Source organism: Diuraphis noxia, unplaced genomic scaffold, assembly GCF_037042655.1.
Source record: "Diuraphis noxia isolate RWA-SAM2 unplaced genomic scaffold, SU_Dnox_SAM2 contig0003, whole genome shotgun sequence".
Classification (NCBI taxonomy): Eukaryota; Metazoa; Arthropoda; class Insecta; order Hemiptera; family Aphididae; genus Diuraphis; species Diuraphis noxia.
Genome location: NW_028301713.1, coordinates 24,888,939 through 24,910,545, shown reverse-complemented (window position 1 = coordinate 24,910,545; position 21,607 = coordinate 24,888,939). Strand labels below are relative to the sequence as shown.

The 21,607-nt window shown below is 31.4% G+C and overlaps 3 protein-coding genes across 3 annotated transcripts in view; 1 reads left to right on the top strand and 2 right to left on the bottom strand.

The window, feature by feature from the left end:
* The first annotated feature begins 49 nt into the window (after positions 1-49).
* Positions 50-2,644, top strand: LOC107170279 (ubiquitin-conjugating enzyme E2 T-like). The gene is made up of 5 exons (XM_015520352.2): positions 50-322; positions 1,361-1,470; positions 1,558-1,627; positions 1,701-1,905; positions 1,965-2,644. The coding sequence occupies exons 1-5, from the start codon at positions 318-320 to the stop codon at positions 2,049-2,051; spliced, it is 477 nt and encodes a 158-aa protein (XP_015375838.1). The 5' UTR covers positions 50-317; the 3' UTR covers positions 2,052-2,644.
* Positions 2,645-3,627: 983 nt separating this feature from the next.
* LOC107170280 (la protein homolog) lies at positions 3,628-6,016 on the bottom strand. Its single transcript, XM_015520353.2, has 2 exons — positions 5,649-6,016; positions 3,628-4,616 (listed from the first exon to the last, which is right to left on the bottom strand). The coding sequence occupies exon 2, from the start codon at positions 4,593-4,595 to the stop codon at positions 3,951-3,953; it is 645 nt and encodes a 214-aa protein (XP_015375839.2). The 5' UTR covers positions 4,596-4,616; positions 5,649-6,016; the 3' UTR covers positions 3,628-3,950.
* A 473-nt stretch (positions 6,017-6,489) lies between these two features.
* The window catches only part of Hil (peptidase hillarin), a 41,272-nt gene continuing 26,154 nt past the window's right edge, over positions 6,490-21,607 (bottom strand). The window contains exons 5-12 of the mRNA XM_015520354.2: positions 15,446-15,713; positions 13,114-13,196; positions 12,676-12,819; positions 11,851-12,069; positions 11,133-11,341; positions 9,480-9,610; positions 7,977-8,234; positions 6,490-7,305 (exon numbers count right to left, since the gene is read on the bottom strand). Coding sequence (XP_015375840.1) covers positions 6,949-7,305; positions 7,977-8,234; positions 9,480-9,610; positions 11,133-11,341; positions 11,851-12,069; positions 12,676-12,819; positions 13,114-13,196; positions 15,446-15,713 — 1,669 coding nt within the window. The 3' untranslated portion in view covers positions 6,490-6,948. The remainder of the gene's footprint in view (positions 7,306-7,976; positions 8,235-9,479; positions 9,611-11,132; positions 11,342-11,850; positions 12,070-12,675; positions 12,820-13,113; positions 13,197-15,445; positions 15,714-21,607) is intronic.

Here is a 21,607-nt window from a genome sequence, read left to right as displayed (position 1 = left end):
ATAACATATTATCACCACCGTCCGGTAAAATAAAATAAAGAACAAAATAATTAAATAACAGATCACATATCACATTATTCACATTTAAACTTTAAACTTTGGGCCTTTTTTTTTTCAAAACCGAGATTTCTGTATTCAGTATTTCATATTTTCATTCACTTAATCACTATTCTCTGTTCAGTTTAATCTCCTGAAACGACAAAAGATATTTATTATTTAATATTACTATTACTATTGATATTTCATTTTCGCGATTTGAAATTTGAATCTCGTAAGTCGTAACGTCTAAAACTTATCGTACCAACTACCAAGTACCAATGAAGTAAGAATATTATAGATATCTTATAATCAATAATCATAATTAATTACTATGTATTCATGTCTATGTATGTAAAACTACCTAATTCTAATGAATTTTACAAAATCAATATATATATGTATATATTATGTGTAGCTATAATATAGCTGCTATATGGTTATTTATGTATCTAAACAATAACATTGATGGTTCTGGTCGATTAGTTAAAATTATCAACATAAAAATCATCACGTTCCAATGAATTAATTTTTGTTACTAAAATACATTGTTTAAAAAAATTTTAAATAGACAAGATTAAATATTGAAAAATAAGTCATTTCCAAAGGATAAGAATTATTATAGGAAACTACAACTGTATGCATGTACTACTGTACTAGTGCTACTCACAAACCTCTAAGCTTGATTAAAACTAAAAATAGTTTCATTAATTGAGAATGCATTGAAGTACAAGATTGATAATCTTCTAGTCTCTTTAAAATGTTTTCTGTATAATTTGAGAATTTGAAAAATTGTTTATAATCTTTGAAATTAACACCACTTAAAAATTACTGTTCAATTCAAATAAACAGTTCTGGGAATCACATTTATTTAAAATTAAAATCAATTTATAATACCTAGCTAAGCTGTAATATTTTATCAAAAAAAAAAGAAGAAATAAAAGTGTTGAAATCAGACTAGGACCACAGGATAAACCAGAAGAGACGATTGCCAAAAATTCAAAAATCTATTCAATTTATTAGCAAACCGGTATACCTATATATGTCTTTAACATAAATGTAAAACTCTTTTTATATAATTTAATCTATGCTAGGATAGTTACCTTGGCAGTTATATCATAATAGTATTGAAATAATATTTTGAATAAATGAATGATAATACCTAATTGATTGTTTCATACAAAGCTCAATTAATTCAACATTGTTAAAATGTCTCTAAAAACCTATTTAAAACGTTTTGTATTGCTAAAACATTATAAAACAATTATGAATGATTTTAGTTTCTTATAGAACCTAAATTTATTTTATCGGTTTTTTTAAATAGTTTACTAAATACACCACGTATGAAAAAAGAACTAGGCCAATTACTTAACAAACCACCTTTTGGTATGAAGGTGAACGTAAAAGAAGGATCAACTTCTGTTTTAGAAGCTGGTAAGAGTGTTATATTGTTTATAAAATAAAAATCAATAGTATATTAAGATGACAGTTTAGTTAAATTTTAAACTATGAATGTTTTAGAAATCCACGGACCAAAAGATTCTCCATATGAAAATGGAATTTTCAAATTGCAAATAGAATTGCCTGTGAAGTAAATTTGAATTATTTTTAAAAATATTGTATGCTATTTAGTTATTAATTTTTACCCAATTGTGTTTCAATAGGTATCCATTTGAACCTCCAAGAGTGACATTCATAACACCTGTCTATCACCCAAACATTGATAGTGGTGGCAGAATCTGTTTGGACATTTTAAAAATGCCTCCATCTGGTGCATGGAAACCATTGATTAACATAGAAGGTGTATTAGTTGCCATATTCAATCTAATGAACTGTCCAAATCCTAATGATCCACTCGTACTGGACATTGTATGTACATTAAATCAATTGATTCTTTGCAGTTTACATATTTGTGTTATGATTTTTAGGCAAAAGAATTTAAGAATGATAAAGAAACATTTGAATCCAAAGCTAAACACTATACCAAAGAACATGCTATCATAGCCACAGTATGATTATATTTTAATTAAATACATTTATAATATTCTTCTGTTATTTTATAAGATAATATTTCAGCCAACTAAACTACTTTCAAGAAAATGTCCAAATCATATTTGTACATTTTTATTTAATTAATCATTTATTGTAATTTAAAATTTGTTGGTTAAGAATTATTGAACACTGAATAAAGTTCATTCAAATGTTGGAAAGTATTATCATAATGTATGTACAAACTATTATAATTGTATACTATTACCTATTATTTATGTTATATCTTTTTAATTAGTTTGTCTATAACAGACAAATGTGCTATAAAAACTCACTCTAAAAACTACTAACAGTTAATACAGGGGCGGATCAAGAGGGGGGCGATTGGGGCGATCGCCCCCCCCCCTGTTCACCGTAACAAACATTAGTTGTTGACGTAATTACTTTAAGGGTAAATAGGGAAATCTTAAACTATTTTTTTTATACCAAACTTATGCTGGTACCACGATTATATTATATTATTTTTCTTTATAATCGTAACTGCTACTATGTTATCAGTTATATTTATTATTTGTTGATATACTACTATTATTAAATAAATAACCTACCTATAACAAAATTAATATTTTTAATTTTATCTATATCATGTGTGTCCGTTAAAAATCGCCCCCTCCGTTATTTTGGTCTGGATCTGCCCCTGAGTTAATAAAAGACAATAAAGAACATATATTTTCTTTGAATAATCTAAATTTGAAACTGACAAGAGCCTACACTAATTGATCCTTCTCTCAAGTTACCACATTATGATTAAAAAACATAATGTATGCTTATTATACCTACTTATATTTAACGTATAGTTTATGTGATTTCTAAATTAAAAATTGACCATTTGAAACTGATCAGATAAGTTTATTGTGGATCAATGAGTGACTTAAAATGTAAACAATTTATTATGATTTTCAATTCTACAATCTATTATAAGCATATTATATTATTTGTTCAGCGATCAAACTTTGATACTATGAAACAAATATAAATATATTGTTTTAAATTATATATATATTTATGTTTCTGATTACCATTAAATATCAATAATTAAAATATATAATTTGTCATGATTTAGTATTTGCTTCTATATATATATATTAGTGATATTCTGTATTGTAGTTATTGACTTATCTGCGTTGTATATATGTTCCATTTGGGATCACGGTATTATAATAAAAATTGTTTGTTTTTATAAAACTGAATCGGATGGTTAAATGGTTTACTCTTTACCAACACTATTACTGTATTACCTTATATTTGAACCATTTTCGGAGACTCATACAATAAGAAATGCTACTGTAATGCAAACTATTCAAGTCCATTGGTTTGACTAGATATTATCAGAGATAAATTGAGTGTTACATAGACAAAACTGTCAAATATAAACAAAAAATGATTGATGGGGGTATTGAAATCTACACCAAACTTTCTATTATTTTTGATAGCTTGATACTTAAAATAAAAATTATTGAACTTCTGTAATATTGTGATAACTAATTTTTAAATACATAATTATTATCGAAAAACGATAAGAGTGACGATTTCATTACACAATTATTGTCCTTAAAACTGAATGATTTAATGAAGGATAAAAAATATAATATAAAACATTACACTTATAGCAATAGATATTATAAACAATTGTATAATCATCGGATATTTATAACTAATTGGTAGGTAATATTACATAATATGCAGATGAAAAATAATAAAAGTAAAATAACAGACTGTCTGCGTCCGTTTCTCTAGTAGACAAAGCAAATTAATTAAAAAATAAATAAAATTAAAGCATCTAAACAGACTAAATATAAACCTTTCTAATGGGTATAATAGGTACCTATGTGTTCGGTGTGTACACCGGGACATAAGACATTTTACTAGTAATTAAATGGACTGTAAAACTGAGTTTTGAAATTTCCTAACAAATCACACATACGCTCTATTTCAACACCGTTGAACTTTACAGACTTTTTCGCCAAAAACTTATCCGCCTCGTCTTTGGAGCTGAACGTAAAGTACAACGAACAAATAAACTCTTTGGACTTTAACCGCATAATTGTGGTTTTCGTGATGACGTTGTCGCCGAAAGTCTCGGCGAACGCCAAAAGTTCGTCGACTGTGACCGTCCTCGGGAAACCGCTGCAATAGATCGACCGTTGTACGATCTCCTTGAACAGACCACTATCGGGCTCGGGCGCGACGATTTCCGGTTTGCGTCTGATCTTTACGTCCGTGTCGTCTACTTCCACGATGCTGTCGACGGCAGCGTGCCTGACGGCGGAAGCGATCGCTGCCGGGTCCCTGGTGATGGACTTCAGCATTTTTAATGTCAAGAGCACGCTGATCGGCACCCAGCCGTCGTCAAGCCCGATCCAAGCCTCCAGGAACTTGTCGTACGGCAAATTGGTGTCGCTGAAGTAGAACTCGAGTTGCTTGACGATTCGAGAATCGCGGTTCGCGTTTCCGGTACATCCATGTCCCCAGACTCCGGTGACCTGTTTGAATGAGGATGTTGACGTCATATAGTGGCGGCGATTGTTCGGCTAAAAAACAAACGAATTCATTCGTCACAGATGAATAACTCTCGCAATTCAGTATAATTTTAATTTTACTGTCAATTTACATCACATTGTCGTAATAATAAGCAATGTTTTCAAATTCCAACACGTCAAACAACAGTATTATATGCTGCTCGTGGGCAGCACCTACGAACAACGAATGCAACAATATCGAGATATTGTACTCTGGTGTGGGGTAAAGTCCCAAACAAAGTTTAATTGAGAATTTAACAAAGTACTAATGATTCGAGTACAGTAACACATTTGTACTTAGTATTTGTTCATATGATCACTTATTTATAGTATGATGGGACCACCGCGAACGAATAATGTGACTGCAGATGGGTTTAGAATAGTCGATTTGCAGAATACTACAACGGAACGCCAGGACGTATAAAAGGAATTTAATGATAAAAAAATAATTAGAATTCAAAAATTTTTGAAATTAAACATAAAATGTCGACACGAAAATACTAAAAACAGGTAGATATCTAAAGGCTAAAACTATTAAAATAACGATGTATTCGGATCTTCAAATACCTATTTATGAAAAAAATTTACCTATTGTAATTTGTAGGTACCTTTTACAGTTTTGAGCAAGCAAGCTAAAATAACAACTAAACAACTTATGAGAAACCTCATATATGAAATTTCAACTTCTTTCATCAAGTGATTTATTTTCTTACATGTATAAAAAAAATAGGAGATATCAGATGTTTCTAAATAGCTAAAAAAAAAAATGGTCAAATATTTTAAAAATTATACCAGTTGTATATATAAGAAAATGCTAATAAAAACATATATTTAAAAAAAAATAATATCTGTAATTCTATATGTATAACCAAGTACATCAACATTCAACGGTTATTCGTTTTAGGTTCCTAAACATAAGTTCATAACACATCTCAGTGGAGTCTGTCCGTTTTGTGACGGAAGGCATCCCTTATAAGCTAGTCTATGCATAATAATAATATTAATATTATATTTAAGCGTTAAATATTATTTGAAAGTGTTTACTTATTGTTTCGATGACAGGACCCTCGTGTTGACTCCTTGCAAACCAAAAATACGATATTGCAGGCGATTGAATATACCTAGATATTGCAGCGTGGGTAACCGCGGTATATGTAAAGGCAAACTCTATGCACTACAAATTAACTGTACGGCGACAATAGACGTCTTGTACGACGTGAAAATAATAATAATAATCGACAACAAGAACATATTTTGTCACTTTTCAAATAAAAATAATATGATGTGTTCGAGAGTCAGCAATCACCTCCTCATAGTCGCATTTTGGAACAGAAAAATGAACTGAACGGACCGAGACGTGGTAAGGCAGTTTTATGCTGATTATTTTTATGATCGACTTGTTGTTGTTATTATCGTTCATAATTTATTATTCGCTATATTATACAATACCTATATAGATTGTATGCACAGTGTCAAAATAAATTAAGCTGTTAATCGAATCTTAATGTTTTGTCAATAAACCAGTAATTACGCGTATTACACTTAAAATGTAATAGTATTATTTCTGCGAGTTTCAATAGTGTATAAAGGTTATAATATACTATACCTATTAGGTTATGTTTAGATCGTTTACCAAACAATGCAATGTTCATAATATTAAATAATATTATTGATGGATTGAAATTGTCCGAATAATATTCTGCTTCGGAATATGAATACAATTTTAAATAAATACAAATGTATGTTGATGTTATTCAAGAAATTTGAAACTTATTGAAATAATGAGTGTGGACCTAAATGGATCACCTGATATAGAAAAATAAAGCATTGTATGGTAGTGTTGGTTTTTTCAAACTTACTATATTATTACAATACAAAATAATCGTTATAAGTATCTCTATATGTATATTTATATATTTTCAGTATTTAACATTAATACATTATATAGTTGGCTAGAATCGTATATATTATTATGTTACGTGATTTTTTATTTTGTCTAGCGTTAAAAATATAATATATACGGCGTAAGTATAGAATATAAATATAATATAATATATAGACATCGATTTAGGTACAACAAACAATATTTTTATTTTAAAATTCGTGAAATATTTTTCGTACCCTATATAATAATATACGTATATATATATATAAATTATGTACTATATATATACAGTAATATATGTATATTGAACAATATATATTGATGTGTATATACGACAAATAATTATATACCTACTGAAATAAATTATTCGCGGTATATTATTATTTGCTTATGTATATAGAAACGACGATATATGATATCATTATAAAGTGTGTTATTATATCAATAAAATATTTAATATTAATTTCGTTTTGAACTGTTTATCAAGTATTTGCAACAGTGGGTGAGCAGGTGTTTTTCGCCGTGGATGCCGTTGCCGTTGGCGACCCGGTGCTGGTGCTGGTGGTGGTTGTGGTGGCCGTTCTCGTCCGACTTGTGCGACGATATCTCGCGCGTGTACACGTCCAGGCCGTACTGTCCCTCTTCCGGAAACCCGATCAGAAAAGTGATGAAATCGTCCACGATCGTGTGCGATATATACTTGGACAGCCGTTTCTCCTCCACGCCGTTCTTGTGCAGCGTGGCCATGAAATCTGTCAGCGGCTTCGACATTCGGAACTGGATTTCCAGCTCCCGGCCGGCGAACACAAGTGGATCCTGCGCAGAGACGACGAGATTATACAATACAAATAAACGTATTTTTATAAGTAAAAGTTCTATTCTAAAACGATACAAGTGGGCTAATATAAAATTGAGTTTTAATCACAATTTATTGGTGAATTTCTAGGCGTTTTAAATTTTTTAATAACATCCTATTTATACTATACAAAATATCTATATATACAGACTTCGGTTTTGAATTTCCTAATCGAAAACAGAATATACCCTTCTGAATTCGTGTTAAATATTGAATAAATAGCATTTTATTAATAAAAAATATAGATTAGCTGTGTATAGCAGGAATATTGGATTAAAACTTTTGAGGCGTACACTACCTGGGCATCATTTTACTTCGCTCGTAAAAAACGCATAATAATAATATAATGGTTATTAATGAACATTTGTTCAATATTTTAATGTCTCAATATTCAATATCTAACATTACACGAAAAGTGTTATGCTATACTGGTCAAGGAAATTCATAAAAAAATATAAGTACTGTCATTCGTAAAATTTAAAATATAGGTAGATATATATATATATATATCAAGCCATATAGCGTATGCTATATAACTATATAAGCATACACAAATCTAATAAATATATGGTATACTCTGTACTGATCCCAAACAATCGTTAAAGTGTACTGCTGCACGTGCTTTGCATACCTGATGTGATATGGGTATGAGGCCAAAGAGTCGAGTGGCTTTTGTAGGTCCCCACTCGCCGCTAGCGCAATCCGGCAACGGTACCATGACGGTTTGCAATTCTTCACAAATGATTTTGAACTTGCATACGCTCTTAAACTTCATCGGTTCTCCGGTCAGATACTCCTTGGGCGTCACCGAATTGGCGAATATGTCCAACAAGAACGCACCACTATTGGGCGCGTGTACGCGGAATGACACGATATTGCCCAGGACAGACTTGAACCATATACAAACGTATATTATAATATTATATATAATGAACAACGTTAAACACGCAATATAATGATCATACGATATAATGATATTATGTTAAACAAATATACAATATAAATTCAACTAGTTCCATTAAATACCTAGATCATATTTAAGGGAACGAGAGGAATACAATTCGCATATAATCAAATAATAGACGTATTATACAACGAAATTCGAGATCGTTACATTGTGAGTAGTGAGTTTATGACCTAAATGGCTAAATCGCCTAATACCTATATACGTATACAACATAAACAACTATAATAAAGAAACATTTTTTTCGATTTCATTATACATTTAATAGATATATTTAATTTATAAAAAATTGTAATTTATTCTTATTCTTTTCAAACTCATATACAGGGTGATTCTTTTATCATTGAACACTCATTATTTAAAAAAGTATTTACTTTTTTCAAAATATTTTTTTTACACAGTTTCAAGTTGTTAAAAAACCAACGTTTTTATTAAAAAATTATATTTTTAAATATTTTTTATCCTTATCATTTTTTAAGTTTTTTACTTTTTTGAATGACAACATAGAGTTTTAATATCATATTCCAAAGCAGAATATTTTTCTAATTATTTTGATACGTAAAAATCGAATTTTGGACGAGTAGTTTATGAGTTATAAGTATTTAAAGTTTAGATTGGCGGAGTGGAGTGGTACGGGGTTACCCTGCAAAATGTTTGTCCACTACTCCGCTTGTCTAAACTTAAAATACTCATAAACTACTCGTTCAAAATTCGATTTTTACGTATCAAAATACTTAGAAAAATATTCTGCTTTGGAATATGAAATTAAAACTCTAGGCTGTCATTCAAAAAAGTAAAAAACTTAAAAAATTATAAGGACAAAAAATAAAACATAAAAACGTTGTTTTTTTAACAACATGAAACTCTGTAAAAAAATATTTTAAAAAACATTGATACTTTTTGAAATAATGAGTGTTCAATGATAAAAGAATCACCCGGTATATATATAATATATTTATTATATACAACATAGCCGTTCACGAGTTTGAAAAGAATAAGAATATATTACAATTTTTTTGTAATATATTTATATATATATCCCTGCGAGAAGTACGAGATAACGGAGCACCCAATATGGCCATTGAATATAGCCACACTGCAGTAATGAGTTAATACTATATATTTACATAATAATATGTATAATATATAATAACATTTTATATGTTTTACCTGCATGACAAAACGCTTCAAGCTCACTCCATCATACGTGTCCCCTTCGCTCTCGTAGAATTTCAAATTGTAGTGGAATATCAGGTTGGATTGCATGTTGGTCGGTATGGCTATTCTCACAGTAGCGGCTCCTGGAATTGTAAATTTATGAGTAATATATGTAAGGTGCACCGCCAGCGAAAGTTTTGAATAATATTTTCACGCCCTCCCGGTTTTGCACGTTGGCAAATGTAACGCGATTATAATTATTAAGGGCATCGCAATATCGCAAACGCCGGAAGAAGTCCGTGCGGTCATTACAAAACCGCTGCACCGGATAGAATATTATCATTATATATTATTTTACTTAGTTATTAGAACTTGACTCGCCAAATGATTATATCTCGTCCCTCGACGCACTAGCCGCACTAATTGACCACGGCAAGTGCTCGACGAAACCAATAATGACATTATTATTGTTATTAATATAAAATTACAATATACATACTCGTATATGTAATCGACGTTTCATATAAATCAATATATTTATCATCCCAATAGATTTTTTTATCTCTTTCATCATAGTATATATAACACTTTAAAAATATGCGTATTTTGTATTTTAATTTATGGCCCGCCAAACGTATAATCGAAAAAACGAATTAATTTTAAATCGTCCGCACGCGTGGGTTGTATTGAAAATACAACAAAAATATTTGAGGAGAACCAAATATATTATATTATACGTATATAAGAGCTTATAGAGTTGGTGTACAAATAATTAATGTTTCCGCCTTTCCGGTACATAAATCTATGATAGAAATTGCAAATCAATGTCACGCAAAAATCTACATCGTAGGTATATATTTATTATAATACGCTGTTGTTATAGAAATCCACTTTTATTTAAAAAAAAATATTCTTTTGCCGATTTGCCACGCTTTTTACTGTAGAAATCACTGGATTGACGAAAGTCTTACCTATTGTAATTGCGTAGCATTCGACAGAATTTATAGTGTAGCGTGTTGCGAGACGACATCGATTTGCATAATTGATAATATTTCGGGTATAGGTCGTATTATAAATATTTTATTATATATAGACTGCACACTGTCATTACACTAAACTACCATGATTTAGCTTAAGATAACTATTATAGTCATCACTCATCAACGTTATGTTGGGAATTTTTTTTCATGACTATGAATTTTGCTATATAATACTATAAATCTCTAGATGTTTTAACTATAATATTTCATCACATAAAACTTATTCAGGACATTTGGTTCAACACTTAAATTTAAAAACAAAAATTGTCTTTAAATATGTATAATCAATATTAATACAAATAATAGATACATTTTTTTTTCGTGATTTTGCATTCAATCATAAAATTTATTTTTTCAGCCAACTGGACTTGAGCAAGTTAAAAGTAAAGTTACTTGCTCTTTAGTCTTGTAATTTGTTAGTTTATTGTAGAATATATATTATAGGTAGGTAGTACTTATTTATACATGTATACCTACTTACATTGTATAGGTACCTTGTACATTAGTCGTTAATTATCATATTCCCAAATTTGTAAAGGTACATGTATAAATAATATATAAAATATATGAGCTACCTATCACAACATTTATTAATTCATATATATATATATAAAAAATATATTACCTGTGGCATCCGTAAACATGACAGCTTTTGTGTTGGAGTCTGGGAAATAGAGGCCGTATCTGAAGAACAGAGACCTGACGAACGGTAAATCCTCAAAATCTCGTTGAGTGATAGGGTTTTTGAGTAATTGCCATTCGGGTTGCAGTGGAAAAAATTCGTAGATAAACTCGCGTGGGTCCGTTAAGAAGTAATGGTCGTCGTATTCATACCTGGCAAGCGTATCGTATTGGTATTAATATTAATCATTAATACATTGTATTATATAAAAAAATCAAACAAAAATAAATTTGTTCTTTAATAGATATTTTTTAATTTGTTTTTAAACAGGATCACGAAAAACACATTGTGAAGTTTAAATATGTAATAATTATAATTATCGTTTAAATAAAACAGTTCACGCTTTAATTCAAGTATAATAATATCGGAAATGAAGAATATAAAAAGTAATTTGGTAAGTTTGCAACTTCTCAATTATTTAGGTGTTTTTAAAATACATTTAGGTATTATAACGCAAAGGTTAAAGTGAAAATATTTTTCGTAATAATTGTTACCTATATTAAATTTTCAGGATTGAAAGCAGACACTGTCTACTGACTTGGAAATTATTTCACGGTTCAAGACTTGAGACGTTTATAATTTATTGTTATGAGATTTTATTTGTTCGTTTTAAACGTGATAAATCTTAAAATAGCCAGTCAAAATATAATTCGTAACCAACCTTAGACTGTCGGATTTCCCTTTGGCTCCCACTTTGGGCACTTCTTTGGCGTTGACTAGATGCCGTGCGCCCCAATTGCATTGCACGAACCGCCATGCGCCGGCTACGTAGACAGCGTTCCACGAGTTTCGGAATCGACTATCTTCGAAATGAACACCTGGTTGGTAGCCGGCTGACTTCGAGTAACCCTTGATGACGACGCAGTGTAAACCGGCATAGCTGCGTATTAATAAATTTGTTATCAATTTTTAAGGTTTCACAGTATCACATCAACGAGAGCTGATGCCTGATTGTTATTCATGTATATAAAGGTATTAAAATAGAGTATTATATTATGTAGATAGATATACGCCCAGGGCTAGATTATGGACACATTTAGCCCACCAAGTTTTTTTGTGATGTTTTATCAGTCCTGCACTTAAAATTAATATCAACAACACTTAATATATACAACCATTCGTACACTATGATGGTCTTTGCAAGTCCAACACTTAAACCCCATAATTTCAACTTAAAGTTCTTCACATATTTTCAGTCAGCAGTCTCATGACTTAAACGAGTCAAAATTGTCGCGACTCACCGAGTTTCACTGACTGATCCAGTCCTGGATACGTCACGTAAATTGTATATGAGTTTAAAGTAAAATGATGGCGATAAATAAACGTTAAATACTAAATGACGCTAAAATATTATATAGAATCTCAAAATATTTTTGGACGGTATTATATGACGATAAATCAAACATTCAATAATAGTGTTTTTAAACCTAACATACGACGTGTAAAGCGAAAAGACCAGAATGTGATGCTCATTTTGTAAACGTACCTGCATAATCGTTTGAATAGTACGTGGTAACTTTCCGTTCCGTGTTTAATACCTCTGAGCAGGCCCATTGGTGTGTCACCCCTCAGATTGTCATCGAAATTCATTGTATTCAAGTTTTTGACAGTAATCCATCGGAAAATCGTCCTGTAAAACAACAATTATACAATTATGACACAAAATTATAAAATATTTGATGTTAAATTTGAATAGCGAACACTGGGTTGAAATATAAATACAGAATTAAGTATCATAATCAGAATGATATAATTAATGAAATATATCGAATGCAGTTATAATACATTATCAAAATCTTAAATTAGGTATCCATCAACTATTTAAATAAATTATATAATATAACTAATAAGCACTAAAACTAAATGCTTACGAATAAATTAGTTTTTTTTCTATATTTCGTCAATATATACATAATAATAATACCTGGCTTTTTCTATGTCCGAACCGCATTTTCCCACCAACATCCTTACTAAATCTGTAAAGGTTTTTTGGTCTTCTTGCGCTACCTATGAAAATCATCAGATACAATATAATATTATTCACTTATTAAATTGAAAAATTATAATATTTATTTATGTCTAGTACATTTTAATATTAAATTGTTTATTAAAATGCATTTTGTTCTATTTTATATATGAATATTGTTTTTAAGCTGCAGGTACAGTACATTACTATTTTTATTTATTAAAATGCAATAAATAATGATTTTATTGTATAAAAATATTATATGGACGAGGGATTAACAGTTAGATTATGACAGCAGGTAATCGTTAAAATATAACTTATACTATAATAATAAAACGTTGATCATAAATCGTAACATCTATAGTGGATTAAATGTATTTTATAAACACATAAAATCTGCTGTCAAATATATTCGTTATTTCACAAGAAACTTAGCAATGTAGCGCTAAACGTTATTGTGTATTTTCTTGTCATTGTAACTATTATACCAGAACGAATCGAAAATGAAAACGGTTTTATTAACGGAAACTATGGTTTGAAAAGGATCATCAAAGTCTATAAGCAGTGTTTAGTCACTTCTTGCCGTGTTAAATAATGCCTATTACCGGTTATATCTACTTCAGTCATCGTACCGAGTAAGCTTTTTTTTTCAAACGAGTTAAAAAAAAACACTATAAAATATTCGATTTGGATAAGCCATCGTCTGTTAAATATATAGGTATAATAACTTTGCAGGTACCTACTTTGTTGTCATACATTTTTCAATTAGGTACTGTAGGATTTATAATAATATCATATTAAGAGGTAGTATCTAATACAAAATAAATAGAGTACCCACACTCCGTGCAAATGTATCGGTATATGTTTTGTGGATACTAATTTAAATCGACATAGGAGGTAATAAATTATTAATAAATAATTAAAAACCATGAATCATTATCGTTACGCTTAGAATCTAAAAAGCATAATGAGGTTACTATGGTAACATAATTCTATTATTATTTATAAGTTATAACTTTATAAGTTATAACTTATAACCATCGATTGTTAGGGGCAACCTATAAACTTGAATTAACTTATTATAACATTAATTTCATTTTCGTTACTGTTTAGCAGTCGTGGCAAATATAACGTGAAATCGGTCAGAAAAGTCTAGTAATATTTTACCCTCCCAGCCACAACACGATGACGAAATGGTAACGCTTTCGGTGTCATACAAATGTATAGAATAACTCTAGCCATAGACATATTTTACACGTCAAAAACATCAACAACAAAATACCAGCCACAAGACATATACATTTCAACATCGGTTATTGCCATTTTTTTTTATTTTTCTCTAAAAATCATTTAGGTTTTATCTGCACTACATAACTTTTATACTATTATAATTATAACCTATACCGCTATACACCTTGCGGACGGTTGCTTAATATACGTACTACAATTTTGTTCGAAATCGAAACACCATAAAAAGTTGATGATGATAATCAGACCCAGAAAACGTGAATTAAGCGCTGCGATCGATAAAACACCTATAACCATCATAAGTCTATAATTATTATGATGGACTTGTCTGAGATTCGCAACGTTTTAGTTTACCTATAGCTTAACTAAATTTGCTCGTTATATATAACTATAAAACATAATCACTTGCGACTTGCCTAACAGTCAGCTGTATAGCTCTGACGAACATATTACACCTAATATAGTATTTAATATTATTCGGTTAGTAATAGCAGTAGAATCTCGGTAATCCGGCCATTCGATAATCCGATACGTCCAGTAATCAAGGAAGTGATGACCGAAGAAAAGGATAATGATGGGAATTATGATGATAAAGAAGGAGAAGTAGCTGTTCAAACCATATGAGTCACTCTGCTGCAATAATAGATTTCTTTACACAACGTCCATTACACGGGCAGAAGATAACGGAGTAGATATTTTGGTGTTTAAACGACTGCGAGAAAAAGTATTAAAGCCATCATTTCAAATAAAAATTAATAATTTTTGAAAACCTTTCCAATCATGAAAACATTAATTATTCAGATGTGTGTATTATTTATATATGTCATAATACGTTATAATAAGACTATTAATTTTTTAATACGTGTAAAAATGTAAAATTCAATAAGTAAAAAATGCGTTTTGACGTGAACCCCCCCCCCCCTGAGCTGGCGTTTTCGTTGACCCGGCATTATAATAGCGCGATGGTCTGATATGTGTCGGATCATCGATATTCTACCGTATGACGTGTATTTTATAATAGGTAGGTACTGTCTCATCCTACCGATATGGCGATCTGGTCGATGTGCGCAAACTCCAACGGGTCCGAGTACAGCTGGAACTTGGCTTGGGCCACGCCGTGAGGCGACGGAGGCAGCGGCGCCTTGCCCGGGTACGGTTGCACGTTGTCGTTGAGCGCCTCGGCCGTCTCGTCCGGTATCGTCGAGTCGTCCAGATAAAGCGATTCGGCCATCATGTACTCGCTGCGCTTCTCGTTGATCAGCTCCAACATTTCGCTGCTCTGCTTCTCCACCAGAGCCGCAGTGGCAGCTCTGTAACAGACGATAACGATTAATATCTAATTAAAATAGGTAGGTCGTCGTAGGTATAGACGCCTAATATTGTCATTCGTCAACAATATTCGTAATATTAATTATCATATCGCGCGTAAATGTATACAAAATTTTCAACAAGAAGAATTCGATACGTATCAACCGAGAATAGTTATACGTACCGACTCGTATCGAAGTCTACGCCCGATACGGGTCGGCACGTGTCGCTTGTATATTGAACGTGTAAATTCTTGAACACTCAAAATTAAATCGATACGTGTCGATACACTCCGATTTCTTCCTTGAAAATATCGATTGTTTCTCGTCCGTTCGTCGTCGTATTCCAAATTGTATTTTAATTTACACATACAAAACTGACTCATGGCCCGAAAAAACAATAATTATTGCAAAAGTACGAAAACACGTACTCAAAATAATATGCAATTATTATTGATGCACTGCAGCGATCGAATTTAACTATCAAAGTCGGACATTGGCACCCTATATGTATACCTGTAGAACGGACGCAGAAGTAACTATAATTATATGGGATTATATAGGAAGGCTTAGTCCACCAATACGAATTCACTTTTTAGCCCTTAAGTACTGGTTAAAATTCAAATCCTTGATAAAAAAAAAAAAAAAAAAAAAAAAAAAAAAAACTATTATGGGTTCTAAGTGCAATGTGATTAGATGATTAGGTAATAATAAATTGTACATTAATATTGTGAATGTACCAACTGTGTGGGAAAATCAAAACATGCGAGGGAAATAGCAAAAAGATGGTCGTCGGTAAATGGTCACCTGAAATCCACGAGATTGCATATTATATAGACTAAGCAAACTAAACATATATACTAGCACGACTGCACGAGTCAGTATTAATGCGAAAAACACATGATTATTATACACCCAATAATGGTCAATTGAAATGTTTAAAGTATATATGTGAGGTGTGGGTATTGATTGAGACTATCATATTTTGACCATCCATCCCATCACACGCAGTACCCTCAAAAAGAAAAAAAATACCTACTAAAAATTTCATTTACAATTAAATAACGAAATCCCGAGTTTTGGAATGATTTATCGCAGACGCCGTGTTAATACTTTCAAGTTCTATCACAACTTTAACTTCAAGGGGTCTTTTAAGGCCCATATTTTGCTGCTCACCTAAAATATAAAATTCCAGGTGCGGCTATAAATGACCCTATAAACCACAACCGTGGGAACGCCTATACATATTTTATGCTGGTTTATACTGTATACTGTAGTTACCACCAAATGGTTATGTAGTAAAAAATATACGTGTATTTTAACGACCAACACTTCAAAGACCTCCTAAAAATAGTTACAAATTGTACATGGTTGCGCAAATGATTCGTCCGAGCAAAGTCACACTACCATATCATATTATTGCATTGTGCTAACAAGTTGACAAACATATATTTATGTAGCTCCTATAGTTTCAATTTATTTATCAAACGTATAACTTTGTTAAATCTAACGATAACGTTGTTATCGTTGTTATAAGTGCGCATAGACAATCGTCCTAGATAGATATAAATTCCATGCGTGTAGTTAACGCGTGAAGTCGCGAAATCAATAAACCATTAAATATTATTATTTTGCTTCTTATCATCGATAATATATTATTTCATAAACAATATTAAGTGCAGTAATAGGTATTATGTGCACGCGTAAAATAATAATTCAAAATAAATTGTACACATATACGTAATGTTGCAGTAGAAGTCGGCCTAACGTCTTTAACCGCATATATAGTCCATATTGTCATGGGTAAAAATATAAATGGATTTACTTTCAACAGATAAAATTGTGACATCAGAAACAGTCATCTCGAACACACTCACTCAAAAACAGGCGCGCCGCGGCCGTCGGAATTAAATACATTAATAATAAGAGCTGTAGTCTAAACGTGACGAAAACCGAACTGAACCCGTTAAAATACACATTCGCGGAGTAGGTACACAATAAAAATATTACTATACGTAAGTATCTGATAACATAATATAATAACAATTAAACACATATATTATATGTATACGAACGCGCGCGCTAGCAAGACGTTGCGGTAACCATTTTAGCAAATCTGCTAGAAAACGAGTTTTTTTTATCTTTCTAGTTTGCAATCTTTACGTCATATTGTCGACCGTAGTCTAGCAAAATATTTTATCAATCCCCCCCCCCACCCCGCGAACCAATTTGACACATTAATAGGTTACGACGTCTATTGTGTAACGATACGATGCTGTGCAGCGATTTATTTCGTATGCGCATCATTGTCACCGCAGCAGTGTCACATCGCTACATCGAATACAAATTATGTATAGCCGTTTATTGTCAGCTGCAGTACGTAAGAAAAGCTATAAATGGGTTTAGATATATTATGACATATGTGCATACTAATCTTCCATGTCAATCATTTTAGTGTTTTTTGAATGTGTCGATATGATGATACCTATATATATTTAGGTACAGTTAGAACTATTTATACATTTTTTTTTTACTAAAAATCGAATCGCGTGCTAGATTAAAAAAACTGCGACATTTTAATGAACAAAATATTATTATCTATAATATGACTATATATACTGTATATTGAATAATTGATAATGATTAATGCGCTTCAGAAAAGCCGATCACCCGATCACGCCACCGTGCGGCGTCTGCGGTATGCGACATAGGTACCTACATATGACCGGAAAAAATCGTCAGCGGTTAGATGTGAGCTGTGGTTGTGCCGATCAACGCGGAATCACGCGATTACCGGAAATGTGTAAGTACGGCGAAACACCACCGATTCCGCGGGAATATACAATATGGTCGTCGAAACTATATATATTATATATATATATAGCGACCGGAAGTGAAAAATCAAAGTCTGCCGTTGGTCCTCAACTGCGACTATATACGCGCCCCAGCAAAAAACAGTCTGTTAATCGAACGGTTTGAGGTCGCTGCAACAGTGTGAATCTGTAGATTTATACCTATTGCAGACTATATTATTGTTGCGATAGCGGTGGCGTGTGGTCATGATGCACACTTCAATGTATACTTACCATTTATTATATTATATAACTAATTGACAAATCGAAAAATAATGTAAATAAACAATATATATATTTATAACTGCAGGTAATAAATAAATCGCGTGTCGTTCAAAAGAGAAATGAGAAAAATTGATAAAAATTTTTAAAAATCACTGGTGGATGTGTATAGACAACGTGACGCCTTACCGAATTAGCGCAACACGCACGAGTTCAACAATATAATTAAGGCGTATAGTGAATGTGAGTATTCAGTATTCATAAAATGTCCGGAGAATAATAAGGACGGCAAGAATCCGGAATTCTCCCGAAATGTTACGGATCTTCATATCGTCTACGTACTGCGGGTTAGGGGGTCTCGATAATCCGAACACAGACTGATCCGAACGAGTTTTTTAAAGCAGAACAAATGTACAATGCTGTCGAATCTGCAGAATTGTTTTGGCGAATATTGTCATTCATGAAATCATGCGCGCCGTGATCAAAGAAGATATCGAGAAGGAAGAATATTATGATGAACTATATATCGCCTCCTTCAAAAATGTCTGCTTCGGAAGCCAAAAAAGTGTCGTCGAATGGGCTGAACAAAACGTCGAAGGTCGCGAAAAACTAATGTCTAATGATGCTTAGACGTTTATTACGGGACAAGGCGTTTAATCAACAAATAGGAACTAGGAACCGGTAAACAAAAATAAATAAATAAATAAATAAATATCTTAAATAATATAATAAGGTTCATATTATTATCTAAATTAGATGTACATACATACATATATATATATATATATACCCCGCCGACGATTTCTACACTCATATAATATAATATTAGGTAGTAATAGTTGCAGTGCAATATTATGGAATCTCTGAATTTCAAATCTGCAATACCAACAGAAATATATATTAAAAATACAAATATTATATATAAATATATATAGCTGACGTGTTCGATATTCGCGATTACATTCCAAAATACCCATATAACGTTTTATTTTTATGTGATGTGTTCGACGTGAACATTCTAATTCGATTCAAAACTGCACCGTGCAATACGTATATATATTATGCGACATGACATCGATTAATCAAACAGCGTCCTACCCATAACAGCTATGTGTGTGTGTCTAGCTACATTAATGCAAGGAACGTTTTTTAATCGAACTAATATAGTTATACGTCGTGGTACGCACGCGTATATATGATGGCCTCCAAAATAGCAACAATAATTGGTTCTAGGCGACTCGCAACCGCGCTGATTGCGTATGGGCATAAATATCATCGTTTTTGTCGATGAATGGCACACGGTATAGTAAAAAATGTACAACATACCTATAAGGTTATATATCTATATATACGCGTACAATATAATATTATTGTTGTTGTTAATTATTGTTGGTACTATATATTACTATCTATCGCGTTGCTATTCAATATTCAATATTCATAGGTACTATTATTATACTATTGTATTGGACGTGTATTGTATTATTGTCTATAGGATATTTATCGGACATTATGAGATATTATCATATCATTGACACGACTATACACGAGTGCTCTGCGGTATTAAATTAATGATAATAAGTACATATTATTATTATTATCGTCTCGACAGAGATACACATCATATACAGATGTCGCCGCACAGGCATTTTTTACCTACACCTATATTATATCCCGTTAAATTTTTTACACGACATAATTTCCTATAATATAACATCATCCTTCCTCCGTGGCTCCATAATTTATTTTATAATAACCGACAACGTCACGTGATGAACTTTGTGAGGGGTCAAATTATATAGAAACATTAGAATTTAAAACTATACAAACCAATATTGATATTTAAAACTCACAAAACGTATCTTTACTTTGACTCAATCTGACTGTGCATAATATTGAAACAGATTTTGTATGATAATATATATCAGCTGTATTACCCGACTGGGACGACTCCGTTTCGGCGGATTAAAATTCATCTATATCTATAGTTTTTCGTTTTTCCGCTATATAATATTATAATACAATATATGTGGGCTGTAGATAAAATTCTGTCAAAATAGGTTCACCAGTTTTGAAGCTTTCCCCGGGAACGCAGACAGTCGGACAGTAAAACGTACAAGGTACATGCGTGATGTTTCGTGCAATAATATCACATTTAATATCGTTCGCGTTTAAAAATCACTGTAGCGGATAAAATAAGAATAATTAGCGTTCGTGATACACAAGATAAATATAAAACAACAAATATTATGTTTCAATATTTTATACAGGTAATAATTGCAAAAAAAGTCAATTTCCCAAAGTTGTGTGGTTAAGGAAGTTTTTTCGTCATGCTGTCAGTATAATAGGTGCGTACAAATTTGTATTCTTGCCTACCAAATTTAACAAGCGACAGCGGCGACTTATAAATTACCTTGCAAAATCTATTTTTTTTTTTTTAAATAAATCACTGACGGCCAACACCTATATTTATTTATATCGAGTCTCCTATCTCCACGAAGCAACAAAAAAATGATTTCAAATCATAATGACTATCTTATTTTTTTTAACCAACGCCAACTCTATAATATTAATATTATAATCAAAACAATTTTCAATTTTTGGGAGCCGAAACAAATAATTCAAGTATGAACCAACATTTATAGAGGTTGCAGAATTACGAGATATTAAAGGTTAACTTTAATCACGACGAAAAGGTAGTAAACTCAAAAAGTAAAAACAAGATTTTTTTAGTTTAAAGGAAACTTTAACGTATAAATTTCAATTATTATAAAGCAATTGTTCTGAAAACAAGCGGTAAAGGGAGTCTCTATAAAATGTGCA

What these genes read in the sequence shown, in the direction of transcription:
- LOC107170279 (XM_015520352.2), top strand. An exon ending in AACTTCTGTTTTAGAAGCTG is followed by an intron (nt 1,471 to 1,557) that starts GTAAGAGTGTTA and finishes TGAATGTTTTAG; the next exon opens with AAATCCACGGACCAAAAGAT. An exon ending in CAAATAGAATTGCCTGTGAA is followed by an intron (nt 1,628 to 1,700) that starts GTAAATTTGAAT and finishes GTGTTTCAATAG; the next exon opens with GTATCCATTTGAACCTCCAA.
- LOC107170280 (XM_015520353.2), bottom strand. Translation starts at nt 4,595, where the DNA reads ATGACGTCAACATCCTCATTCAAACAGGTCACCGGAGTCTGGGGACAT.